The 11863-nt window shown below is 43.4% G+C and overlaps 3 protein-coding genes across 4 annotated transcripts; 2 read left to right on the forward strand and 1 right to left on the reverse strand.

Moving 5' to 3' along the window:
* Positions 1–1259: 1259 nt before the first annotated feature.
* On the forward strand, positions 1260–7451 carry smad9 (SMAD family member 9). Its single transcript, XM_028421967.1, has 9 exons — positions 1260–1368; positions 1670–1888; positions 3503–4038; positions 4254–4469; positions 4711–4968; positions 5055–5165; positions 5747–5968; positions 6448–6704; positions 6943–7451. Exons 3-9 carry the CDS (start codon positions 3843–3845, stop codon positions 7084–7086), a joined length of 1404 nt encoding a protein of 467 aa, XP_028277768.1. The 5' UTR covers positions 1260–1368; positions 1670–1888; positions 3503–3842; the 3' UTR covers positions 7087–7451.
* A 45-nt stretch (positions 7452–7496) lies between these two features.
* rfxap (regulatory factor X-associated protein) lies at positions 7497–9426 on the reverse strand. The gene is made up of 3 exons (XM_028421988.1): positions 8759–9426; positions 8533–8643; positions 7497–8350 (listed from the first exon to the last, which is right to left on the reverse strand). Exons 1-3 carry the CDS (start codon positions 9185–9187, stop codon positions 8249–8251), a joined length of 642 nt encoding a protein of 213 aa, XP_028277789.1. The 5' UTR covers positions 9188–9426; the 3' UTR covers positions 7497–8248.
* A 375-nt stretch (positions 9427–9801) lies between these two features.
* On the forward strand, positions 9802–11862 carry cfap298 (cilia and flagella associated protein 298). Of its 2 annotated transcripts, none has more exons than XM_028421981.1 (8): positions 9802–9943; positions 10187–10346; positions 10482–10649; positions 10777–10844; positions 10930–11088; positions 11180–11311; positions 11400–11495; positions 11572–11861. In XM_028421981.1, exons 2-8 carry the CDS (start codon positions 10208–10210, stop codon positions 11680–11682), a joined length of 873 nt encoding a protein of 290 aa, XP_028277782.1. In that variant the 5' UTR covers positions 9802–9943; positions 10187–10207; the 3' UTR covers positions 11683–11861. The 2 variants fall into 2 exon arrangements, with proteins under 2 accessions (XP_028277782.1, XP_028277783.1); XM_028421982.1 differs by having other exon boundaries at positions 9817–9869; positions 11572–11862.
* Position 11863: the final 1 nt, after the last annotated feature.

The raw sequence follows: 11863 nt of genomic DNA on the forward strand, positions 1-11863 counted from the left end.
GTCTCCGGGGCCTCCCGGAGCACCGGGGAGCGCATCCTGTTTGTGCCCTGCCTGCCTGCCAGTCTGTCTGCAGCCAGAGAAGACACAGAGGCGGTGAATCTGCACATTTCTGGTTTCCTGTGTCCGGAATCAGTTCTGCAGTTTAAGTGACGAATTAGAGATTTATGTGAGGAAGGTATGTCATTGATCTGAGTCAGCACAGAGGGTTAGATATAAACAGATACACTAAGAAATTGCCGGCTTGACAGCGCCACTGTTTTCTTTAAAAGAATGAATAAACAGGTTGTTTCTTCTAGTTTTTCCTTGCTATCATAACTCGAGTTCCACTTGGATCCCCTGGACCAGACATCGGAAACCTTCAGCACCCCCTTCTTAATATTTGTGGCAGATTATCTTGATGGTTCGTTTTGATAATTTACCTGATGACTGTTGGAGAGGGGGTTGAGGGGGGTTGTATATTTTTCATAGGATCCACAGAGTGGTTTCACTTCATGTTGGAGTATTGTTACGTTCCGCAGCAGTTGCTGTAAACTGTGAAAATGTCAAACTTGTAGACTCACTGTCGCCAGCAGAGCTTGCGTCATTAACTAGACCAGTCACGGCACTCCCAATAAAGGATCGTATCCATCCGCAATGAGAAAGACCTCTGCGCGCCTCCCAACAATAGACAGGGGAACAAAAGTTAGATTTAAGAAGGATTAAAATGAACAAAACTTTCGTTTCACGCACAAATTAAACACGCAGGGGAAGGCTGTGGAGAGTCCCCCGCTCCGGGAAGATGTGACATTTATTTTTTTATATGACAGGTGTTGTTTGATAGTAAATATCTGATCTATGATAAACAGTTAATGATTGTGAATCAAGTTAAACCTCAAAGTAGATAATTAAATCTGATACACATAGAAAAAAGAAAATAACTATGATTTATCTTTATATTTGATCAAACAGGTGTAACACTGACGCACAGTGTTCGGACACACTTCAGCCGTCGTCCCGGGAAAGTAATAACCTAGAAGAGGTGAACAGGTGTGCTTGTTTTCCTTCCTGCCTTTAGAGCCCACACTGATGGACGGAGGGGGGGGGGCAGACAAGGCTCAGGTGGCACGCGCGCACGCATGCACATGAATTTGTGGCGCGAGCGCAGCATCTGAAATCCCTGAAATCCTGGGAAAGTTCCAGGAGGGGGAAGGCGGAGGGATCTTGCATGCAGGCGCTGCGGTTCCAGCCAGGCTGACGCCGCCGAGGCTGTGTGGCGCTCGGCTGGGTCTGCTGGAGGAGTGGAGCCTCCGAGCTCTTCAGACCTGCGTCAACCACACCGCAAGGGACAGCACCGGAAATCACCGCACATCAGCTTTCACAATAAGGGCCGTAAATCGCTGTCTTCAAGTCGACTTTTGACTTTCAGTAACACCCATAATTGGAGTTGTTAATTACGCTATATTACCGAAATATACAAATATTATTAAATATATATTTTTAATCTACAGGCTAGTTGTCCAGACTACCCTAACAGACTTATCATGTATTTCACCTTATTTGTTTGTTTATTTCCTGACAAAGTAAGCCAAAATTTTCACGATAATTTAATGCGTAAAGATTGTGATATTCTAATTTTGTTTTTACAAAAGCAACACACTGCATGTTTGTTATAAGACCTTGTCTTTGTTAGGCGTATGAAGACTTTCATGCTTTTATTTTGAAATGACCAACTGAACGCATTTCTGCCATTGAGGAGAATTGACACTTAGGCGCACACGCCCACGGACACAGTCCACACACACACACACAGACAGACACACACCTTCGCAACCCTCGTGTGCTGGCCTGACCCACAGACAGGGAAGCCTCCACATATGCGGCTGTCTGCGATGCACTTGTCACTACAGAGGTGAGGAAAGAAACTAACAGTGTATTGTACATTTTTAGATATTATGAATGTGTAGTATATAATTTCTGGTTAGTACCACTGTTAAATGCCAGATTATCATTGATGCAAAATGTTTTCACTGTGTGACAACTTTGGTAGATCCGATGTTCTGTTATTATTATTGACATGAATGAGTCAGGTAAACTATAAATGTTGAAATTATTATTTTGAGCACTATTTTAAAAACATTAAAAATAGTTATTGCTTGATAGAGTGGAAGTTTATTTTGTAGGGACATGTTGTGAAACTTTAATCACAAAAATGTCATGGATGGTTTTCATGCCTGTGATCACATGTTTACAGTTAAGGTGCATTTAGATGTGACATGTCTAATGTCAGATTTTTGTAGCGGTAAAACGGCTCCATCCTTCTAGTACGTAGTAGGGTAGCAGAAAGGAAGCAGGCGTGTTTACTTTTTTGGGAAGGGGTGTCCTGGTGATAAAGCATTAGGTAATTAGCCTATCTGAGCCTGCAGACTGAGTGACGCCAGGCTCCATAAAAGCAGCAGCGGCGGCGGACTGATGCCGCATTGAGCTGGTGCGCTTTTGCTGTCATTGTAAACCCCCAGCTGTCCGTTTGTGTGCGCAAAACCACTGCTGGTCACATTTCTACCAGCAAGCGCAGAGCGTGTAGTGTAGGTATGCGGATTCTCTCTGAGCTGTATTTATTTTAGACAGCTTATTGTGTGAATTCAGTCACAAAGTCCAGAGAATTGAGAAGAAACAGCATGTTAAAATGATATGATGTGATGTAAAGAGTCATCCACAGATGCGCGTAAAGAGCACAAATTAACATGCAATAATAATCTCCAGCAAACACTTAAGCTATTTTTCCCACACAATACCTACAAAGAGATACTTTTACAGTCTTGTTTATCTGTGAAAACTTTCCTCCACCATTACGGTGATGCACACTTACAGTATACCTACAGTTAGGCAGGTTACAATAAAGTGCAATTTAAAGTAGCTTCAACCTAACTGCTGGCATTTGTACAAACAGACAAACATTAGCAGACCTCTCTCTCTCTCTCTCTGTCTCTCTCTCTGTCTCTCTCTCTCTCTGTGTGTGTGTGTGTGTGTGTGTGTGTGTGTGTGTGTGTGTGTGTGTGTGTGCCTCTCCCCCTCCTGTCCTGTGATGTGTTCTGGCCAGACAGTATGGCTCCTGGGCGTCAGTGGCATGATCATAGAAACAGAGGCCAGAAAGGACATTCCTCATTGTTGGTGAATCTAGAAATGAGTTTGGCCATCTTGCCCTGCTCTTTCTGAAACAGCAGCTCAGCTGCGTTTCTCCATAGAGAATAATAAGATTGCTGTTCAGCATGTGGGAGATCAGTTTGATGCAGGCCTCCTTATCATGGAAATCCTCTTCTAATGCCCAGTTCATTAAATCTGAGTCAGATTTTGGCGAAGTGCTGTCCAGTTGCCATCACCCCAGGACAGCTTATCACCTTAGAGACTGTGGCTTTATTCAAATAAACTCCAAGGTTTCTTTTCTACCTAACTGCTCCACTCTTTCTCCAGTCATGCATCTGCTTTGGCTAACTTGTCCTGAATACAGTCTCACTTCTCTTGCCAGATGATTGAAACTGGAACTGGAGTTCTGGCTGTGTGAGGAATAACCGTCCCCGCAGGAGGCTTTGGATGCAGTGCTGCTGGATCCCTTCGGTACCAACAGAAAGAGGGGATTGTGGGTTTGTGCTGCATTGGCTGTAGTCCAGCTCCACTGCCAGGAGCTGCTTGGAAGTAACAGTGGAATACAAAAAAACAGTCTCTGTTTACACTCATCACACTACCTCTTTTATCCTTACCGTCTGGTTCGTCTGCATCCCGGCCTCTCATTATTTGCCTCCTCGCCTGCACCCTTAGGGGAATTTTTATCCATCAGCTCATTTCTCCACCCATTTATCCATCTCGTGATGAACTCCTCTACCAGCATTACGTCCCTTTTCTCCTTCACCAGCCCGGCAGTGAAGCGACTGCTTGGCTGGAAGCAAGGAGATGAGGAGGAGAAGTGGGCGGAAAAGGCCGTGGACTCTTTAGTGAAGAAACTGAAGAAGAAGAAAGGGGCGATGGAGGAGCTGGAGCGAGCACTCAGCTGTCCCGGGCAGCCCAGTGAGTAGAAGTTAACTTTTGGTCTGACTTGTTGTTTGCTTGTTTCCTGTAAAATTACGTGATACTCAAAGGAAGAGAAAAATATTTTATTTGATGTTAAAAGATCATTTAAACACTATGAAACAAGTGCGTGTCTCTGTGACAAATGTGTCTTGAGATTAATAAAACACCTTTGTTTTTTTAATGCTGCCTCGCCATTGAATCTTTATTTCTAGGTAAGTGTGTGACCATTCCTCGGTCGCTGGATGGGAGGCTGCAGGTGTCCCACAGGAAAGGTCTGCCCCATGTCATCTACTGCAGGGTGTGGCGCTGGCCTGACCTGCAGTCCCATCATGAGCTGAAAGCCCTCGAGTGCTGTGAGTTCCCCTTCGGCTCCAAGCAGAAGGAAATCTGTGTCAACCCATACCATTACAGGCGCGTGGAGACTCCAGGTACACACATAAGCAGACAGCATCTCCTGAATCTGCTGTAAAAAATATGGTTATTATTGAGTTTTAGTAGAGTAAAGCTTGTGGGTCAGAAATACAGGGGACATGATTTAATATTGTTCCCAAGCCAAAACCATTTGCAGTAATGTGATCTCTTATAGCAGCATCTGGCTCTCTCTTTGTCTCCATCCGCTCTCTGTCTCTCTGACCTTTTTTTTTTTCTTTCTTTCTTTTCTCGTCTCAGTGCTGCCACCAGTTCTGGTCCCACGACACAGCGAGTTCAACCCTCAACACAGTTTACTGGCAAAATTCAGGAATGCTTCCCTACACAGCGAGCCCCTCATGCCCCAGAATGCCACCTACCCGGACTCCTTTCCTCCGCTGCCCTGCTCCTCCTTCTCCTCTTCTCCTTCTTCATCCCTCGCTCAGTCTCCCACCTCGCAGAGCTACCCCAACTCCCCCAACAGCTCTGCAGAGCCTGGTAGTCCATATCACATCACAGGTAAGAATCTAACATTGTAATCAGGTTGCAGTTTTGTCATGGCTCCTGCAGATGTGCCATCTTGTTTGATTTTGTCTCATTTCCAGCTGAGACTCCCCCACCTCCGTACAGCATGATGGAGACAACCCCTCAGGAGGATGTGAAGCCAAGCAACTCCACAGAAACACCAAAACTCACATTCTCTGCTCCACACAGAGGTGATTACACACTGTGCTGAAAGATTACCAGCATTAGCAAACATGTAGTGTTTTTTGCATTTAACTTAAAAAGACTCTTTAAAGTAAAAAATCAGTTTCTTTGAAGTGTTGTAGGTGGTACTTATCCACATTACTTACAGTAAGCGGGGGTTGACATGTCCCTGGTGAAAAGGAGCAAACAGGAGTACTGAAACAGAAGACAGGCAATGAACTGCTGCGGACACATCAACAGTAATGCATATTAAGACATGGACCACCTTTAAAAAAAGGCCTTTGCCATCTGCCATATCTGATAGGGAACTGTAAATTGCTAAGCTACCAGACAAGAACGCATTTTAACTCACAGACCTCTCACAGAGGCAAAGCTGGTCTACCATTGTGTAGATGGAATCAGGTCACTTGAAGACTGTATAGATAGATAGTCTATTTTTAGGCAGGTCTGCTGGTTGGGTAAAATGTATTGGCTGTTGACTCTAGCAGTTGTGTCAGTACTCCAGGTTGATCTAAATTGACAGATCTGATGGATACATTTTGACTTTTATTAATTTCCCACATTGATATCTCATCTTCTTTTCTTCCAGATTTAAGGCCCGTATGTTATGAAGAACCCGAGTACTGGTGTTCTGTAGCTTACTATGAGCTCAACAACCGTGTGGGGGAAACTTTCCACGCCTCCGCCCGCAGCGTCTTGGTGGATGGCTTCACCGACCCATCCAACAACAAGAACCGCTTCTGCCTCGGCCTGCTATCCAACGTCAACCGCAACTCCACCATCGAACACACACGCAGGCACATCGGCAAAGGTAAGCAGGGAAGCTTTCACAGGTAATTCATATAAGAAGTAAGTCTTTTTGCAGGGGCCTACAGAGTGTTTGTCTTTGTAAGCGGTCACATCCACTCAGCTTGTCTCCTTGTCATGAATCCTTCAGCCCAAATAATGTTATTTTCTCATGAAAGAAGAGTTTACAAAGCCTGTCTTTGTTGTTGTACAGACATCCAGCGTCTCTGTGGGTTACAATAAATTGTGCACTGTGACATTGTGTGTGGTTTTGAATGACAGGGGTGACACAGAGAGTTGGGGTTAGTTAGTCCCAAAGTCACGGACAATACTGACACCAGTTAGACATTCCTCATTTACAAGCATAGAAGGGTTTGGGACAAACATTTTCAGTTGGTTTACAGTGTTGTCCCTAAAAATGAAGTTGACTGTAGAATGTTTGCTATACTTTTTTCTGGGCAAAAATTTGATTTTGATTTCATCACCTTTTAACCCCCTTCTCAGGTTTACATCTGTACTACGTAGGTGGTGAGGTGTACGCAGAGTGTCTGAGTGACAGCAGCATCTTTGTCCAGAGCCGCAACTGTAATTTCCAGCATGGCTTCCACCCAACCACCGTGTGCAAGATCCCCAGCGGCTGCAGCCTCAAGATCTTCAACAACCAGCTGTTCGCTCAGCTCCTTGCCCAGTCTGTTAACCACGGCTTTGAGGTCGTCTATGAGCTCACCAAGATGTGCACCATCCGCATGAGCTTTGTTAAGGTAATGAAGTCCTTGTAAACCTAAAACATTTGAGGATACAAGTGACAGAAAGACAACCAGCATTTCTGCATGTAGCCTATATGACATTAATTTAAAGGATTAGATATCCACTTAGTGGAACTTAATATGCTGTCAATACTAATATATACAAGGTGAGACTACACTTTATCACATCATCTAGTCATCATAATAGTTAACATACCCAGCTGAGATTTATGACCCTATCCCCATTCCTCAGGGCTGGGGAGCTGAATACCATCGTCAAGATGTGACCAGCACCCCCTGCTGGATTGAGGTGCATCTGCATGGACCCCTGCAGTGGCTGGATAAGGTCCTCACACAGATGGGCTCCCCACACAATCCTATTTCTTCAGTGTCATAACATGAACAACAAACACACACTTTTTCCCCTTAGTGTGTGTTCTTGCTCCTTCACACAGGTGGTCGTAGATTCTATCTCTCCTGATGTTTCATGAATTACAATCATTACTAAATTAAACTTTCTGCTCATGTAGTTAAACAATCCTTACTTTCAGTCCAGTTCTGTATTTATCGTCCTGCCATTGGGACATGCCAACTGCACATGAGAAGGAAAAAAATGGGATATATTTGTAGGTACTCTGAAGAATTATGTGTAATAAGTATTACAGTAGTATGTGCTGTATGTACACGTGTTGACCAATGTTTGACTTCATGTACTGGTTGCTTTGTACTTGTTCCATTAAAGTTGTTTTTTTGTTTATGAAACACCTTTTTTATAGACTTTATCTGTGAACACAATCTGGGAACACCTTCAATGTTAGCGTTGGTTTTTAATTTTATATCCACAGCAGGACACACAAACACACAACTTAAACACAGGGACACACAGTGCTTTCTCTCTGCTTACATCTTATTTTTACACAAAAGCCAAAGAACTAGCAGACTAATACACATTGCATTTGTCTTTCTATTTTGCGAATTCAGCCATAAATTACTGCCGATATACAGCCTTGTGGTTAAAAGAACTCTTAAAGGCTCCAGCTAGCTGACGCTGCATGCTTATGTAACAACAAAACATTAAAAATGATGCTGGATTAAAAGAAAAAAATGAAACATAAAAATATTGATAATTTGTTTGTTGTTGTCTGCTTTTTTGATAAAACATTACAGACTGAACAAACTATATGGTTAGTTTGTTAAGATTAGGGATTACATAACTATAAAACAGTCATAATTCAAGGCCTTTGTTATTACTGCTACATGAGGAAAAATGACTAACACAAAGAACAGGACTTCACAATCTAACTTAAATAAATATAATAAGTTAAGTTAAAAAACTTGGCCTGTGTTTAGAAAAATACATTTCCCTATTAGCACCAGACACGGTGTAACCACATGGCCAGCGATAAACTTTCCCGTCATCGCCATATTCAGCATGGCTCTATGACTGCAGCTACCTACAGTGGCCTGCTACAATCACTTTATGCACCAGATATCAGTGTGTATATTTGCATTACAAATACTATAATTTGTAAAATCCTGACCGGCCGGTGTCAACATCCCTAGAACTGCTGCTGCTGCTGTGACTGGCTGCGGCTCTGCGTGGCCAGGAGCTGCTGCTGCTGCTGCAGGAAGCTGATCACCTCTGGACTCCTGAGCAGTGACTGTAGGACACAGACATCACAAATATGAAAAGACAATGCAACAAATGACAGCTGACTCTTTCTAACAGACCTATTTTGGGTTGATGAGACACTGGCAGTGTGACCTGTCTACTTACACGTGGGTATTTCACTACCTCTTTGTCTGTCTTTTATATCACAATCAGCCAGCTGGACTTACTTACCAGTCTTTTCTGGTTGAGGACCTGCTCTATTAGAGAAGGTCTGGCAGGACGGTCACCCATGGCCCCCAGACGTTGTTTGTTCACAGACACAGGCCTTTCCTCTGAGTTTTCCTGAGACAAAACAATCAAATCAAAATGTTTAATTTGTGCTATGGTTCACTAAAATGACTCATCTCATAAACTTGAGGATTTACATTGTTGTCTCTATCCCATCATGATGACTTACATCAAGTTTTCCACTGGACATGGCTTGATCACTCTTTTTCTTCTTATACTTGTCTTTGTACATCTTGTTGCGGTGTTTCTTGCACATCCACGGTTTCCTCTGCTTTGCCACTTGCGTGGTAGTCTCCGTGCATCCCTCGTAGGTGCACTGTTTGGGGGCGATGTCGCCCTCCGAGGTCTCCTCGTCGTTTAGCTCCTCCGGACTGGCTGCGCTGTCTCTGGGATCTGAAGTGTCCAGAATGTCACTCTCCTCGTCCAGATCATCCATGTCATACGAGGACACGTTGTTCTCTGGTTCGTGCGGGGTTATCACGTTTCTGCTGTCCACAACTCCGCTTTTACTCACATAGTATCTTTGTCCGTCTTTAGTGAGAAGAAGAGTCGAGTCTTTATCCTTATTTGCTGTTGCTGAATTGTCTTCTTCGCTCATGATTGGAGTGTACAAAAGCAAGAGCTAGCTATTAGCTACAGTCCTTTTGCAGTAATTTCACGTCAGCTAGCTAATACAGCCATTCCTGCACAGTTTTAAGCGATAAGAGTTTATATACGTTCTGTATATGAGAAGTACACCATGATATTTTAAGTAAATTATATAATTTCTAGTCCACTACAACGCTAAAGCTATTGCTATCAATAGTATTCACATCGCAAACACGGACTTCTTCTGTGTATTTGTTCCACATATTAGAGCGGCCCCAGTGGCCAAAGCATAGAATGCACGTGTGCATCATTATTACTCCTTGAAGACGTGCTGCCTAGTAAAACATACATTAATATAAAAAATGAAAGTGAATATTAAATGGTGGCAGTTTTTAAGACAATGTGCATGTGCACTGGCAGTATTTGCAACAAACATGTCCACAGTTTGGAGATCATTGGGAAACTTTAGTTGAGCGCGTTTCCGCGACGGGGATGCATTTTTCGGCAGACACACAGAAATGTATGGCAAGCCAAGACATAGAAATTGGCATAAAACCTGCTGCTGCCATTTGTACGCAACAGTGTTGCCAGTATCCACCGTTAGAGGGCAGTATTACTGTATACATTACTGTAGCCTCTCTTAAAAAGATCCATAGAAGAAGCGCTCTGGTCGGACTGAGGACTTGTGGGCTGTAAGTTAAGTGCTTTTAAACAAATTTTGAGTCCAGCCTGAACAGTAAAGGGGCCGTGTCGGCGTACTGTGCAGGTAAGAATGAATTAATGTGGAGAAATTACAGTTAAATGACCGTAAACGTAAACAGCTATCAAAATCAGCTAACATGTTAGCCACCTAGTTCAAAGGAAATGTGTGTTTTCTGGAAGCGTCCGCAGACAGCGGTTGCTATGGTTACACTGTTTTCCCGGAGAGTCTGAGCATTGTTCTTCCTCGTAACACTTTTTGGGTTTTTATTACGGATAAATATCCTGTCTTTCAACGTGTCTTTTTTAGGAGGATAGCTACTGTTTTAAGATGGTGCAGCTGCATGTTAAGCGCGGGGATGAAAGCCAGTTTCTGTTCAACACCACAGTGGACGCTTCAGTGGAAACTGTGATCCAGCAAATTTCAGTAATTTACAACGGGAGGCTCAAAGTGGAGAGAATATGTTCAGGTGAAAACACATGCTGCCTGTATTCACTGTACAGGGATAAGTAAATATAATACATTATTTAGAGTAGGACAAATACTAATAAAAACTTTGACAATGTTTGTGTTTTGTTTTTTGTTCCTTTGTGTGTGCCTGCAGAGATCCCAGAGCTGGCAGATCATGGCATCACCCTGCCACCAAGCATGCAGGGGCTAACAGAGGAGCAGGTAGAGGAGCTGAATCTAAGGGATGAATGGGAAGACAGGTGTATACCCAGTGGAGGGCCTGTATTTAGGAAGGATGAGATCGGTAGAAGGAATGGACAAGGTGAGCCTCTGGCTTTTGATGTGTGCAATATTTACTGTAACACCAAAGAAAACTTTGATATTTGATATTCTTCCTGATCTTCTGCATGTGGTTGTAGTTTTTAAACAATCTCCTTACTCTCTGCCAGCTCCAAATGACAAAATGAAAGAAGTGTTGATGAAAACTATGGAAGAGGCGAGGGCACTGGTCTCCAAGGTACGTATTATTGAAACCAGTATTTCATCTCATCCTGCTTTAAGAGCTCAAAATGATGAAATATGTCTTTCTATTCATTTTGCAGAAACAAGTTCAAGCTAACATCTGTGTCACTATGGAGATGGTAAAGGAAGCATTGGATCAGCTGAGGGGTGCAGTTATGATCGTGTACCCCATGGGGCTGCCTCCTCATGACCCCATCAGGTTGGAGTTTGAGAACCAGGAAGACCTTTCAGGAACACAGGTAAGACAGCTGAGCAGGATGGCCATGACTCTGTAATGTTAAATATGGTTTCAACATCCTCCTGCATCCCTCCTCTCCACGTGTCTCTCAGGCAGCATTGCAGGTGATTCCAGAGGATGAATGCCAGCTATGGTGGGCTGCCAAAGAGATGCAGAGATGCAAAAAACTGCAGGACTACATTGGCAAAAATGAAAAGACAAAACTCGTGGTCAAAATTCAAAAGGTCAGAAGGCTGTTTTTGAATGATATTAACGTCCATGTTGTGTTCAGAGACTTGGTAACTTCACTTCCTTCATTGCTTTTCACTTCAGAAAGGACAGGGGGCGCCGGCAAGAGAACCTTTGGTCACTGATGAGCAGCAGAAACAGATGATGATGCATTACTACAGAAGACAAGAGGAACTCAAGGTGAGGGAAATCTGTGTGTCTCTTGGTTGCTTGTTGTGAATATACATGCTAACTTTGTCCTCATGATGTTTTTTAGAAACTGGAGGAGGCAGATGATGATAGCTACCTGGACTCGGAGTGGTCAGACAGACAGGCACTCAAAAAGCAGTTTCAAGGACTCAATAATATCAAATGGGGACCCAGATAAGGACTATTCTCAAGGTACATATGCAGTTTGCCAAGGTGCCTTTTGGAGAATACTTGTCCTTTGTGCTGGAGTGTTTTACCATGCAACACCTGATGTATTTGTTAAGTGTGCTAAAATATGAACTGGACACATTAAATGACAGAACAGGCATTGGAGGCTGATATTATGATTACCCTGATTT

The sequence above is a fragment of the Parambassis ranga genome, chromosome 14 (assembly GCF_900634625.1).
Source record: "Parambassis ranga chromosome 14, fParRan2.1, whole genome shotgun sequence".
Classification (NCBI taxonomy): Eukaryota; Metazoa; Chordata; class Actinopteri; family Ambassidae; genus Parambassis; species Parambassis ranga.